The sequence below is a fragment of the Crocuta crocuta genome, unplaced genomic scaffold (assembly GCF_008692635.1).
Source record: "Crocuta crocuta isolate KB4526 unplaced genomic scaffold, BGI_CrCroc_1.0 scaffold343, whole genome shotgun sequence".
Classification (NCBI taxonomy): Eukaryota; Metazoa; Chordata; class Mammalia; order Carnivora; family Hyaenidae; genus Crocuta; species Crocuta crocuta.
Window position 1 is genome coordinate 3,039,134 of NW_027532679.1, and position 13,697 is coordinate 3,052,830.

Sequence of the window (13,697 nt, forward strand, 5' to 3'; positions counted from 1 at the left end):
CTGCTCTTTCATTCTGTTCCAACTCCAGCAACCTGGAATGGAGGTGGAAGCCACAGCTGGTTCTGAAATTCTCTACATCACCCTCCTCTTTTCAAGATTTAATTCCCTGTGAGGGCTGGGTTGGAATCCAGGAAAAGCAGAGGCCTTTTTATATAATTGACTTTCTACCTTGTGGTGGGAAGCCTTCTCTCTTCCTGGTGCATGGTTATCCTTGGCCATTTTTAGCACCAGGCTGATCTTCCAAGGACTCAGAGAGGAGCACCCATAGCTCCCTTTGGCCCTTCTGGCTCTGTCTGTCTTCATACCCTCTGTAGGAGGGATGACTTTTACTCACCCAGTGGCCTCAGAGGCAACTCCCAGCTCCTGTCCTCCCTTTTCCCCAACCTCGTAGCTGCTTCTTATCGAACCGCTGATGATAATGACCCCCCCAAAGGCTGAGGGGGCTGCAGTGAGGTATCCCCGTCATTTTTTTCAGGCATACCACATTGCTGATCCTTCTCATGCACTGTCCTAGTCTGTTCCAGAAACTTCCAAATATGGTGTAGTCAGTGGTCTCTACATTCACATATACCCCCATACTCAAGGGGAACAGGAGAGGGATACCTATCAGGATCTCTCAGTGACTCTCCTTAGGTACCCTGCTACAGTGATAGCACTGGGAAAATTCTTCAGGTCCCCAGATGGTAAGTAAGGAAGTGGTATTCCTTTTTGCCTGCCTTTGAAGCCTCCCCCAACTTCTCTCCTCATACTTTCCTCCACTACCTGCTTTGAGTTTCCCCGCCTGAGGATGGGAGGTGGGGGAACTCAAGGCAGGTGGTAGAGGGAAACATAGGGAGGGAAGAAAGTAATATCTCCTCTGGAATTTACAACCAATCACCTGTCTCTTTTTTTCTTTCTCTGCCTTCTCCTTCCTCTTCCTCCTCCTCCTTCTTCCTGTCTTCCCCTTCTCTTTCTCTCCCCCTCCCCAACCTCCCCCTCTTCCTTTTCCTTCTTTCTCTCCCTCCTCTTCCTCTTCTTCTTCTCCTCCTCCTCCTTCTTCTTTTCCTCTTCCTCCTCCTTCCTCCTCTTCTTCGTCTTCTTCTTCCTCCTTCCGCTCCCCCTCTTCCTCCTCTTCCAGACATGAGACTCCAGATGCAAGGCTAGATCCCACAACTCTGGGATCATGACCTGAGCCAAAATCAAGAGTCAGACACTGAACCAACTGAATCACTGATGTGCCCTGACTTCTTCTTCTTCTTCTTCTTTTTTTTTAATAGAGTGGATGAGGAGGGTAGGGACAGCAGGCTGGGAGTTAGAGTTCAGGGTGCAGGGCCTGTTAGGCTGCCCCTTTGTAACCCTTAATGGCTTTTGTGGCAGAAACTTCCAGTTGCCCATGCAATAGCATTCTCCCTTCTTTCTTGAAAAGAAAGAAAGATCCTATATTATTGGAGATGGCCAAGTGCCCAGATAAAAGAATTACATTTTCCAGCTCCACTGAAGATAAGGAAGGCTCAAAATAAGTATGCAGAAGTTGTATAGCTTTAGTAAAAATATGATAAAGAGACATGATTTGGCTTGGAGGTGTGAGCTTTGCTCTCTTCCCCCTTTTCCTTCCTCCTTCCTGGAACACACATACAATGGCTGGAGCTCCAGGCATCAAGGGTAGAAGGTACATACTAACATTGGAAAACCCAACCTCAATGGGCAGTTGTTCAGAGGAAATTAGATAGCCAATGCAATGTGACTAATATAGGACCTGGCACAGAGTAGATATTTAATGGATGGTCCCTGGTATTAACTGATAAACCTGGGGGAGATCTCAGGAGAGTTCTTATGCCTTTGACCTGTCCCTTCTCCTCCACATTTTTATAAGTTATTGGAAGGGAAAAGGAACTATGAGCCAAATCAAGTTTTGCAACTGGCTTCTTGAGTGAATTTTTCCTTGTTGGGAAAATGAAAAAGAAAACAAAAATCCTACCACAAAGCATGAGCATTATACTGGAATTGCATTTATCTTAATATGTTGTCACTCTCGGGGCACCTGGGTGGCTTAGTCGGTTAAGCGTCCGACTTTCGCTTAGGTCATGATCTCGCGGTTCGTGGGTTCGGGCCCCGCGTCGGGCTCTGTGCTGGCTGCCAGCTCAGGGCCTGGAGCCTGTTTCAGTCTGTGACTCCCTCTCTCTCTGACCCTCCCCTGCTCACACTGTCTCTCTCTCTCTCTCCTAGAAATACATAAAACATTAAAAAAAATATATGTTGTCACTCTCTATTGTTGATATGATACTAATATTCCATTTATAGTAATGACAGAGTTTCTCTTTCAAATAAATTCATTGAAGTGTTAAATAGCAAGTGAAAAACTGGGCAAGCGACTTGAACACATACTTCAAAATAAAGGATATCCAGGTGGCCAATAAGTGTAAGAAAATATGTTAAACATTGTTACTCATCATGGAAATATACTCTATGAAAGATCTACTACATACAAGTCTGAATTATGCAGCATAATCTTTTTAAAAACTAACAATATCAAGTGTCGGTGAGGATATAGAGCAACTCACGTACTATTTTGGAAAATGTAAATTGGTAAAAAAACACTTTGGAAAAAGTATGACACTTTCAACCCAAAAGTGAACAGATGTATTCTTCATGACACAAAAATTCTAGTCTTAGGTATATACCCAGTGGATGCACTTATACACAAAAACATGTGCACAAGAATGTTCAAGGTAGCATTTTTCATAATCACTCCCAAATGGAAGCAACCAAATGTCTATTCAACAATACAGTGGATAAAGTGGCATAGTTATACAACAGGATACTATAGAAGAATGAAGACAAACGAACTACAGTTACACTCTGCAACTTGGTTGAATCTTACAAACATAATGTTGATCCAAAGACACCAGATGCCAAAGAATATGTACTGCAAGACTTCACTTATATAAAGTCCAAAACAAACATAACTGTGGTGCCTGGCTGCCTGTCAGAAGAGCATGCAACTCTTCATCTTGGGATTGTGAGTTTGAGCACCTGGGCAGTGAGATTATTTTTAAAAATGAACATAAAAAAGTTATAGATGTTAAGAACGTTACTAGCTCTGAAAGAAGAGGGAATACTAATTGAGATGGATTCCTGGGAACTGACAGCGATCTCTTGACTGGGTTCTGGTTACATTGTGTTTTGTGTACTTTTCCATGTATATGTTCATTTCCAATAAAAAGATTTAAAAAGAGAGAACTGGCATAAAGAAAAATATTTCTCAATAAGGTAGTGTATGGAATTGACAAAATTCACAAAGGCAGTATGTGAATAAATTATGTTTGAGAATTAAGGGATTGGATGATTCATGTACCTTTATAATTTGAAGACTCAGTGAAGTACTGAATTGGTTGATTTCTGCCTGGTTGACACAGGCAGGAACTACTGTATAGCTGGTGAATAAAAATAAAGAGAGAGAGGGGCACCTGGGTGGCTTAGTTGGTTAAGCGTCCGACTTTCGCTTAGGTCATGATCTCGTGGTTCGTGGGTTCGAGCCCCGCGTCGGGCTCTGTGCTGACTGCCAGCTCAGAGCCTGGAGCCTGTTTCAGTCTGTGACTCCCTCTCTCTCTGACCCTCCCCTGCTCCCGCTGTGTCTCTCTCCTCCCCCAAAAAAAAAAAAAACAAAAAAACAAAAAACAAAAAAAAAACATTTAAAAAAAAAAATAGAGAGAGAGAAGGGAAGGTAGTACTGATGAGTAGCTAAGAGCATGAGCTTTGTAGTTAAAATGCTTGGTTTGGAATTCTTTTTTATTTTTTAAAAAAAAATTTTAAGTGTGCTCTTTGCCCAATATGGGGCTTGAACTCATAACCTCATGATCAAGAGTTGCATGCCCTACTGACCAAACCAGCCAGGTACCCCTCATTTGGAATTCTTGCATCACTGCCTGTTGGATCTGTGACTTTAGGCAAGTTACTTAACCTCTCTCTACTCAATTTCCACATCTTTAAAATGGGAATAATGATGGCACCTATTTCCATGCTGCTCTCCTAGCTTCTGATGATGGCTGGACATCCTTTGCCTTCCTTGGCTTATAGCTGTATCACTCAAATCTCTGCCTCCTCCTCCACATGGTGGTCTTCCTCTGTGTGTCTGTTTTTGGTTTTCATATGGGCACTAGTCATATTGGATTAAGGGCCCCCAGTGACCTCATCTTAATTGATTATATCTGCAACGACCCTATTTCCAAATAAAGTGACATCACTGCATCTTAGGTTAGTACTTCCACATATCTTTGTGGGTGACACAATCCATAACATGTAGAAAAATAGAAAAAATAATATAATAAATACCCATATGACTACACCTAGATTCAGTAATTGTTAATATTTTGCCACTCTTTCTTCATGTATCCCCTCAGATTAATATTATTCTCCTGCCTAACCACACTGCCATTATTGTGCCAGTAAAATTAACAATAATTCCCTAATATCAACTAATGAACAGTTGCAGTAGACTGCATTATTGTTCAAAATTACTTATGTTCCTATTTCCTGTGGGAAGATAATACATCCCTGCCCTGCAATCTTTGCACTTGACTATTGTTATACTGCTTTAGCAAATGTAATGTGAGCAGCAAGATGTTCCCTATGATACAAAAGCCTTTTAAAGCATTGCCTGAGTTTTGGAATAAGAAGACACATAAATCAGAACATCTACCTGGAGCATAGCAGTAGCCAAGCCAGGAATCTATGAGTGACTTGAGCAAGAAATAAATATTTGTTTTGTAAGCCACTAAAATTTAGAGCTGTTTTTAATTGCATGTTTTCCCAGTGAATTTAGAACTACTTTTTAATATTTCTCGGGCCAGTATACATTCCAGGTTTTCACATTGTATATCACTTTTATGTTTCTTAAATCCCTTCTATTCTGAAACAGTGTCCTACCTTTCCCCATCCTTCCTTTCATTTTTTCTTTTTTTCTTCTTCATGAAATTTATCTTTTTAAGAAGTCAGGTCAGTAATCTTATATAAGATTCTACATTGCGAATTTGTGTGATTATTTCCTCCTGGTGTGTTTTAACCTATTCCTCTAAGTACTTCCCGATCTTGGTTCCAAATTGACATCACCTTGTAATATTATTATACCAGTGTGTATGTATATCCATACCACAAATGGTAGCCATCATGTCTTCTAATGCTCACAATAACTTTAGAGGGTAGCAAGGGAGGAATTGGTGTCTTGAGGGAATCTGAGAAAAAAAGTAACTTATGTTAGGCATATAGTCAGTAGTGGCAGAGCCAGGGCATAAGTCCATTGACACTCACATCCTTCCTTTATTCATGTTGCCTTGAAACAGTTTGAGAGATTAAATACAGATGTTGATGTTTTTATCTACCCGTGGATGGATATACAAGAAACTAGCAACAGCCATTGTCTGAAGTATAGAGTTAGAAGTCAGTGAGAGGCTTTTCACCATATATTCTTTTATATTATTTGAAGGATTTTCTTGAGAATTAAAACATAATGTAAATATGTACTGAATTCAAAAGAGTTTTATAAGTTATAAAGCATCATAAAAAATATTAGGGTTTAATGTTACTATTACCTACCAGCAACAAGAAATAAAAAGTTGGGTCTTTGTGAAAAAGTTGAGTAAATTAATTTAGTAGGCCCATGTGTTAGAATAAGAGCCTATTTTTCTTTTTTAAAATCACCCTTTCGAATATTTGATGACATTGGAATATGCTCAAGGTTTAAGTGGAAAAATACAAAAACTGCATAGGTGTATGATTACAATTGTGTGTTCCCTGTGTACAAATACAAACACAAAGAGAAAAGTGCCTGGAAGAAACCATCCGCAATGCTTTGAAGGGAGAGGGGATATAGGAAGTATCAATTTTCTTATATTTTTCGTATATTCCGCATTTCCTGAAAGTTAATAAATGTTATTTAGAAAGAAAAAAATCAAACTAAACCTTCAAACTTGGTCAGAAAGGAATTTTTTACAACCTCGTGAGAGTGACTTACTGCACGACGGAGGAGAAAACCTGACAGCCTTGCGTAGTGCTCAAGTGCTAAAGGTACGGCTGAACGCGTCTCCACGCCCGGAAGTGGACTGAGAACTACAAGGAGAGGCGAGAGAGATACCGACCTCCACTACGGCTAGAGCGGCCAGTAAGAGACACAGGAACTTCCGGCCCGAGGCTTTCTAGGTCCTTCACCTTCCGCGGCGCGAATGTGGTCTTCTTGCAACGTGAAAGTTCGCGATTGCTGGGCCGTCACTTCCGTTACTCTGAGACGGTGCTTGAAATTGGGTGCGGCCATGGCAAAGAGCAAGTTCGAGTACGTGCGGGACTTCGAGGCTGACGACACCTGCCTGGCTCACTGCTGGGTGGTGGTGCGGCTGGACGGCAGGAATTTCCATCGGTGAGCGAGTTTGGACCAGGGCAGCAAGGTGTCCCAGGGCTTCCGGGGAATGGAACGCCGCTGGTGGCGGCCCGCTCTTGGTCACCGGGTAACGCGACAGCCAATGAGCGCGCGGCTTTGAGCCTCGCTCTGCGCGCCGGATACCGTCTGCTTGAACGCTGTCTGGTCTGAGTAAAACGGAGGCCGAGTGCCCTCGTGATGAGCAGCTGGGCCCGTGAGCCCAGACCTGTTAGCAGGGACTTGGTGGAAAAAGTCAGTCCCTGGTGCAGTATTTCAGCTCTTAAACCAGTTGCCCGGCTATTTAGTTATCTTTGAGGGCAGACTGTTTAGAGACCTGTTGAGGTCTTGCTGTGGGCTTTACAATATGTTCTTTGATTATCAGTAACTGGCCGTATTGACTGGACCCGGGGAGGACAAATAAAAAAGGGAGAAATGTAACAGATGCGGAATATAATTCTTAAAAAATACTGCTTTAATAATGATTCTTATAACTTTTATTGAGCATTTCCAAGGAGCCCGGCATAGTTATATGTTACCTACCTCTAACCTTCACAACAGTCCTATGAAATAAGTATACTTTACCTCCATTTCGCAGAACAGGGAATGGGAAACTTAGCAATTATGCCCCTTTTTCTCAGTTGGTCAGGGCGAGAAAAAATTAGACTTCTTAAATAAGTCAGGTTGTAAGCTCTCTTCCATTCATGCCCCTTTCCCTCTGTAAAGGTTTGCTGAGAAGCACAACTTTGCAAAACCTAATGACAGCCGTGCTCTCCACCTGATGACCAAATGTGCCCAGACTGTAATGACAGAACTGGAGGATATTGTGATTGCATATGGACAAAGTGATGAGTACAGCTTTGTGTTCAAGCGGAAAAGCAACTGGTTTAAAAGAAGAGCCAGGTAATTCCATGGCCTAGCTCCTTGAGAATATTTCCTGTCAGCATTTGGTTTTTGCTTTTTTTAATTGCTGACTTACAGACTGCAGATGGAATATTGCAACTGCAGAATGTATATTTCCTGTTTAGACTGTTGTACTTGTGTCTTTTATTTGAGCATCACATAAGCTTCTTTATCTAACTCTTTCTCCTCCATTCCTCATCACCATAGCTTCTAGATAGATCTGGCCCTGAACATTAAGACTAGAAACAGAGACCAGTAGAATATAATAATATTAATGATTACTACCTTGACTTTAGCCAAAAACAGCCTATATGTGCTTTACAATATTGCTTAAATTTTTAATTAAGAAGGACCTCAAAATAGACAAATTTGATATTTCATTTGGCAGTATATTGAAACTCTCAAAAGAAACAAAGCATATAATGAATTGGTATGGTTCTCTTCCTTCCAAGACCAAAACACACACATACACACCACACACACACACACACACACACACACACACACACACACACACACCTCCTGAACCATAAATTCACATAACATCTTACATAGAAAAATTTAGCATTAGTAAGTTACTTATTGGACTGGAAAGAGAGGTGGGCTGGTTTGTTTTTCTTGGCCCAGCACATTTTATCTCTTGTGTGCTGGACAGTTTGTATAATCATCTCTTTTATCTCTTGCTGGACAGTTTGTATAATCACTCTGTTGCACACACAGGCTCTATCATGGTTTTGAATTAATATGATGTATTTTCTTTTTTGTTCCACCCAATGTGCCTTACTTCTGCAAGTAAGTTCATGACCCACGTGGCTTCCCAGTTTGCCTCCAGCTATGTGTTTTATTGGCGAGATTTCTTTGAGGACCAGCCCCTTCTGTATCCCCCAGGCTTTGATGGAAGAGTCATAGTGTATCCTAACAACCAGACCTTAAAGGACTACCTCAGTTGGCGGCAAGCAGATTGTAAGTGAAACCAAATAGATGTAGTTAAACCACTAGTTGTTCCATACATTAGAGGTGCTGATTTGATACAGGTTTGGCACATGTGTATTTTGTTTAGAATGCAGTATTTCGTATTTTTTAATTGGTTGCAAACAGTTAGGACTTTTTGGGGACATAACATAGGGAGATTTATGTAAATATTCCCTATTTCCAGGGAAAAATCAGAAGACCTGGCAATACTAGGTCTCCATTCCCACTTAGTATTAGACATAACTTATGCAGTGACTGCTGCCTTTATACACACACACACACACACACACAGAAGCCAATGTGCCATGATCTGTACCATTCTCTCTTGTTCCCCATGGGTCACCCACTCTGCATTTATGTTCATGGTGGCCTCAGTGGGTGTTTGAATTGTGACCCCTGCCTTACAAAACTATGATGACATGTTTGTGTGACTTATTCATTTGGTGTATCTTGATTTTGCCAGAAGAACTGGAAAAGAGCTGGGAATAATCTAAATCAAATAACTTTGGAAGTATTCCTAAGTTTAATGTGTAAGTTAATTGGTTTATATAAAGCATAACTGAAATGAGAGAATAAAACTTTTAGGTAACAAGTTTGTTTATACTTGACCACTTCCCCCCATCTTTCCAGTGTATGGTTCCCGGCAAATCACTGAATGTCTCTGAGATCTCTCTTCTTTTGTGGAGAGAGGTGGAATTCTAATGTTATCCGAAGCGCGAGTATTGCGTAAAGATTATATCTGTATAAACAGTGCAACTCTGTTCTCCTCACAGGTCACGTCAATAATCTGTATAATACAGTTTTCTGGGCACTTGTACAACAGTCTGGACTGACACCAGTACAAGCCCAAGAAAGATTACAGGTATAAGGTCTTAACTGCATTAATACTTACCTGGGGGCGGTTTTCTGTACACTCTCCCATGACATTTTGCATTCTTTTAAAGCTCTCTTTACTGCTTTGTTTTGAAAGGATATAAAGATTATACTAGTAGCAGCCTGTGACCCTGAGCCTCAGTGTCCTCAGCTGGAAAATGGAATTGGTGACACTGGCTCTACATTCCCACGTGGTAGTGCGTGGCTGGGGCTGCATATTAGTGGCCTTCTTTAGACAGCACGTGCTCTTTGTCATCAGCCCACTTGGCATCTTTATCATCGTCATTCCCTGCTGGGAGCATGTATTGTTAAGAGTATAGGCTCTGAGAGTCAAATAATTCTACCTAGGGACTTCTGTTTAATTTTATCTCTCTGTCACAGTTCTTTATAGGTGAAATGTAAAAAATAACAGTTCCTACCACATAGGTTTATTGTGAGTATTAAATGGCATGAAGCACATAAAACCTAATAAACACTGGCGTTCATCATTAGATGACAGTGCTGCTTGTAGGATGACTGACTCTGAAATCAGGTGATGTGTTGTTACGCCTCTTAATACAATGCCTGGTACATTATAATTACACAATAAATGGTTGTCATTAACAGAGAAGGTGAAAATTTACAGAGAACAATACTTGGCATATTGGTGGATCTATCCAGAGTTTGGAAGAGCTGAGTTTAGATTTCGATTCTTCTTGTAAGAATAAAAGCAGCTTTTGGCCTTAGGCAATTTATATAATCTTCCTAAGCTTCAGAGTTCTGTTCTCTAAAATGGAGATGGTAATGAGGGTCAAATAAGATAACATACATAATGCACATAGTACAGAATAGTACTGTTAGTATTAGTTCCTGTCACCCCATCCCAGCTGTGACTTCTGAAGCCTGTTGTTTGCTACAGAAAACAGTTTCATGAATTTATACATCTAAAGAAGATTTAAACTGCTCTTAACAGTTGAAACTCATTAGTATCTATAAGATGTTTGGTAAAACCCTTCCACTTTCTTGTTTGTGGGAACTTAGAGGATGGAATGGGTAGGTAGTGTTAGGGCAGAGAGCAGATGTAAAAATATTTTTCTGTCTTTTTATTTTCTCAGGGAACTCTTGCAGCAGACAAGAATGAGATTTTGTTTTCTGAATTCAACATCAACTACAATAATGAGCCGCTGATGTACAGGAAAGGGACTGTGTTGATATGGCAGAAGGTAAGGCTGTTGTGTCCAAATTAAAATGCAGGTCAGAAAGAAGAGAGTCTCTGCCCGTCCCAAACTTTGTGTCACCTACCCCCTGTATGAAGATGTGACTCCATTGATTAACATGAATTAGGTCTTTTTTAAAATGAGATGCTATATATTATTTTGGATGCTAATTTTGTCAGTTTGTTAGTGCTCTTTGTTGTCTGGAATTTCTCTTTATAAGTAGAATCACAGATTTTGGAATTAGTTCATTTATTTTTCTGTGTCGTAAGCTCTCCAAATCAAATAAAACCCCATAACAAGGTACACTGCAGACAGAAGGATTTTTGCATTCATAGAACATTTAAAAAATACTTTCTTCCACACTGGATAATATCATTAAATGGTCCATCCATCCCTTGACAGCTGTAATATGAGGCATAGGGAAACGTTGTATGTAAGGGTTCTGCCACTTGCAGAATGTTTTTGAGATTCCCCAGATATTCATACTTACCTTAATATCCTATGCCTTTACCTAAATTCCTAATTTTACCAATATTTTCTCTCTGTACTGGCTTCTGAGCATAATGATTTCTCTAAATTTATTTCCTTCCATTTAGTTTTCTTTCCTTTTTTTAATGAATGTTTTCAGGTGTTAAGGGATACCTTAAGAATTAGTCTTCCCCACTGGCAGCTTCAGCTTATTAGTATTTTAAAAGCACATTTGCTCTTTAGCACAGACTTGGATACTTCTTCGTGCAGATGAGAGTAGCAAAAAAGTACCTCTAATTCTATAGTTACTGCTAATAAGGAACATGGAATCACTCCTTTGTTCCTAAGATCTCCCTTCAGAATATAGCAACTTTTTAAAAGTTTTTAATTATAAACAAATTCATGCATGTTGAGATACATGTGTATTTGTATATCTACCTGAAAAATATTTGTCAGAAGTATATAAAATAAAAAAGTCAACTTCCCACATATCCCCCTCTACTCTCCCAAACCCAGTTAACAGTGTTAATGTTTTAACTTTCACGTGTAGGTGGGTGAAGTCATAACAAAAGAAGTCAAGCTGCCAGCAGAAATAGAAGGAAAAAAGATGGCAGTGACTCGGACCCGGATTAAGCCAGTGCCTTTATATTGCGACATTATTGGGGATGCTTTCTGGAAGGAACATCCAGAGATCCTAGATGAAGACAGATGATCTTTGCTTCTCAGTCCTGGCATGCTTAACCATGCAAGACTCCCTAAGTTTCCTGGCCATAGGTGGCCCTAAGATCCTTACTACCAAGAACAGTGTGCCAGGAATGACATGACTGGTTGGAAAGGGACCAGGAAAAGAAGGGATGGATGGGGGTGGTTATCTTGTTCTGCTTTAAGTAGAACATTTTTTTGCAGTATTGGAACATGGTTCCTTCTGTGGGAAAAAAAAAAAGTCCTATTTTTATAAAGCAAGAACTGTTTTATGCTTTGCCGAATGAATCATTTTTACATTGTGGCATAAATCTTATAAAACACTTGTCCAGCTCTTTCCACCTATGGTAGAAGATGAACCCAAAATTTACTCGCAGCCACCTGTTCTTAACTACAGAATCCACTGACCTGGAAAGTCTCACCTTTCCTCCCCATGTACTTTGACCTGGAGATAAGTAATGGGTTGATAGCTGCAGATGCCTCTGAATTCAGGAATTCCAGGGAGGATGAGGGTTGTGTGTCAGTTTCTAAGCTGCCAACTTTGGCTGAACAAATGAGTAGTAGTTGGGATGTCTTTATGTAAACATTCCATAGATTGATTTTGAGGAGTTGTCAGCATGAGCGTCGTCTCGCCAGGGCTATTTCCAAGGTCACTGACCTCTTTCTAAGAAGAAAGGGAATTATATGTATATATGAAAAAAAGAAAATGTGTGAGAATAAATGAACAAGAAGGGAGAAGCATTTACTCTCATCTTTTCTAGATACTTCAGTTTTAAAAGCCCCCTTCCCATTGGATTCCTGAAAAGGATTCTCATGTAGCCTCTGTGTAATCAGAACACTGGCATTTGAATTGGCAGAGTGGTCAGCACTTCCCTTGGGGTCACAAGTGGCATGTGTCAGAAGACACCTAATAGTTCCACCTCCAGAAGGGCCAGTGGAGATGGGAGAGGAAGAGCAGAGGGCAGCAGCAGTAACTGCAAACACCACCACTCGTGAGGGACCCCGCAAGTGGGGATAGATGGTGAGAGAACCCCGTTGCCTGTTGTCCTGGTTTCGTATATCAGAGGAAGATTATTTGGCTCTAGAGAGAACTCAGCGGCAGCCTACATTTTAGTGCCTGGTCTTGCACTGCAGACTACAGCCACGAAGAAGATGTATTTTTGAAGGCAACGGCTGGTCTCCTCCTCCACTAATTGATACTCCATCTGTCGGAATCCTTTTTTTCCCTTCCTGTACTCCCTGCGCAGGAGGAGATATGGTGCATGTTTGGTAATTGATAAAATCTCTGAGAAATAAAGGTTTCAACTCGGCCTAAGTTTCCATTTATTTTTCTCAATAAAATGCAGTGTATGAATCCAACTTTTGAATATTATGTGTCTTTACATAAGCCAGGTAAGCATACCTTCATCGTAGCAGTGGTTCAGACTTCTCCATACAAAAATTTACTTGGAATGCCTGTTTAAGTTCCTCTTCTGGCCCCTCCACTCCCCATGAAGCTTTGAGGTTTGCTCATCTGATTTTTAACCCCAAAGGCTTCTGATGCCTGTGGTGGGTGATCTGTGGCACTTTGGGCAGTAAGGCCCTCAGGATACCGTGATAGGTCAAGTCAGGCAATAAGGTGATGTAACATCTGACTGGCAAACGTAGCAATGGTAAGTGATAAGTAGGCATGAAAGTACACACCTTCAGGACAAAACCACCCAAAGAAATGTGCTTCCTGTGGGTGCTATGTGATACTACAAAGGCTTGATTTTGTCACAATTTAGAGGGATGAGCATTTATTTATTGAATTAGCAGCAGTTTACAGCTTTGTTTTTTGTTCTTGGCGAGACGTTTTGAGCAAAGGTATGTATGGTTCATATTCCTGCCATAACCAAACCTGTAGTGCTGCTGGGAGTGCCCTCTGATGGTTTTTCTTTGTTGCCACAAGTGTTTATTCCTGCATATATTTTACAGTTGTATGTTAGTTTTCATTTTGCTCTCTAAGGTAGAGAATGTATTCTCTTGGCCTTTGCAAAGCTTAAAGAAATGTTAAGATACACAAAAACAGCTAGTATAGAATTAACACTAGTTGATAGTAGGAAAGTGATTTGTGTGGCCTGTAGGTAACTAGAAACACCTTGGCTGTGCTGGATGAGAGAGTAACACCTGGCCTGTGTAGACTATCACTTTATTTTTTAAATATTTATTTTGAAAGA

The 13,697-nt window shown here is 40.6% G+C and overlaps 1 protein-coding gene across 4 annotated transcripts; it reads left to right on the forward strand.

Annotated features, from left to right (window-relative positions):
- The first annotated feature begins 6,121 nt into the window (after positions 1 to 6,121).
- THG1L (tRNA-histidine guanylyltransferase 1 like) lies at positions 6,122 to 12,809 on the forward strand. Of its 4 annotated transcripts, none has more exons than XM_077780730.1 (6): positions 6,122 to 6,388; positions 7,112 to 7,288; positions 8,082 to 8,251; positions 9,034 to 9,122; positions 10,228 to 10,335; positions 11,348 to 12,809. In XM_077780730.1, exons 1-6 carry the CDS (start codon positions 6,198 to 6,200, stop codon positions 11,507 to 11,509), a joined length of 897 nt encoding a protein of 298 aa, XP_077636856.1. In that variant the 5' UTR covers positions 6,122 to 6,197; the 3' UTR covers positions 11,510 to 12,809. The 4 variants fall into 4 exon arrangements, with proteins under 4 accessions (XP_077636856.1, XP_077636857.1, XP_077636859.1 ...); XM_077780731.1 differs by lacking the exon at positions 6,122 to 6,388 and adding an exon at positions 6,542 to 6,651; XM_077780733.1 differs by lacking the exon at positions 6,122 to 6,388 and having other exon boundaries at positions 7,130 to 7,288; positions 8,177 to 8,251.
- The last annotated feature ends 888 nt before the right edge of the window (positions 12,810 to 13,697 follow it).

Bases quoted from the DNA above. Each gene is read 5' to 3' on its own strand.
- THG1L (XM_077780730.1), top strand. From the start codon at position 6,198: ATGTGGTCTTCTTGCAACGTGAAAGTTCGCGATTGCTGGGCCGTCACT. The intron at 8,252-9,033 runs GTAAGTGAAACC...TTCTCCTCACAG, and splicing joins CAGTTGGCGGCAAGCAGATT to GTCACGTCAATAATCTGTAT. The intron at 10,336-11,347 runs GTAAGGCTGTTG...TTTCACGTGTAG, and splicing joins CTGTGTTGATATGGCAGAAG to GTGGGTGAAGTCATAACAAA.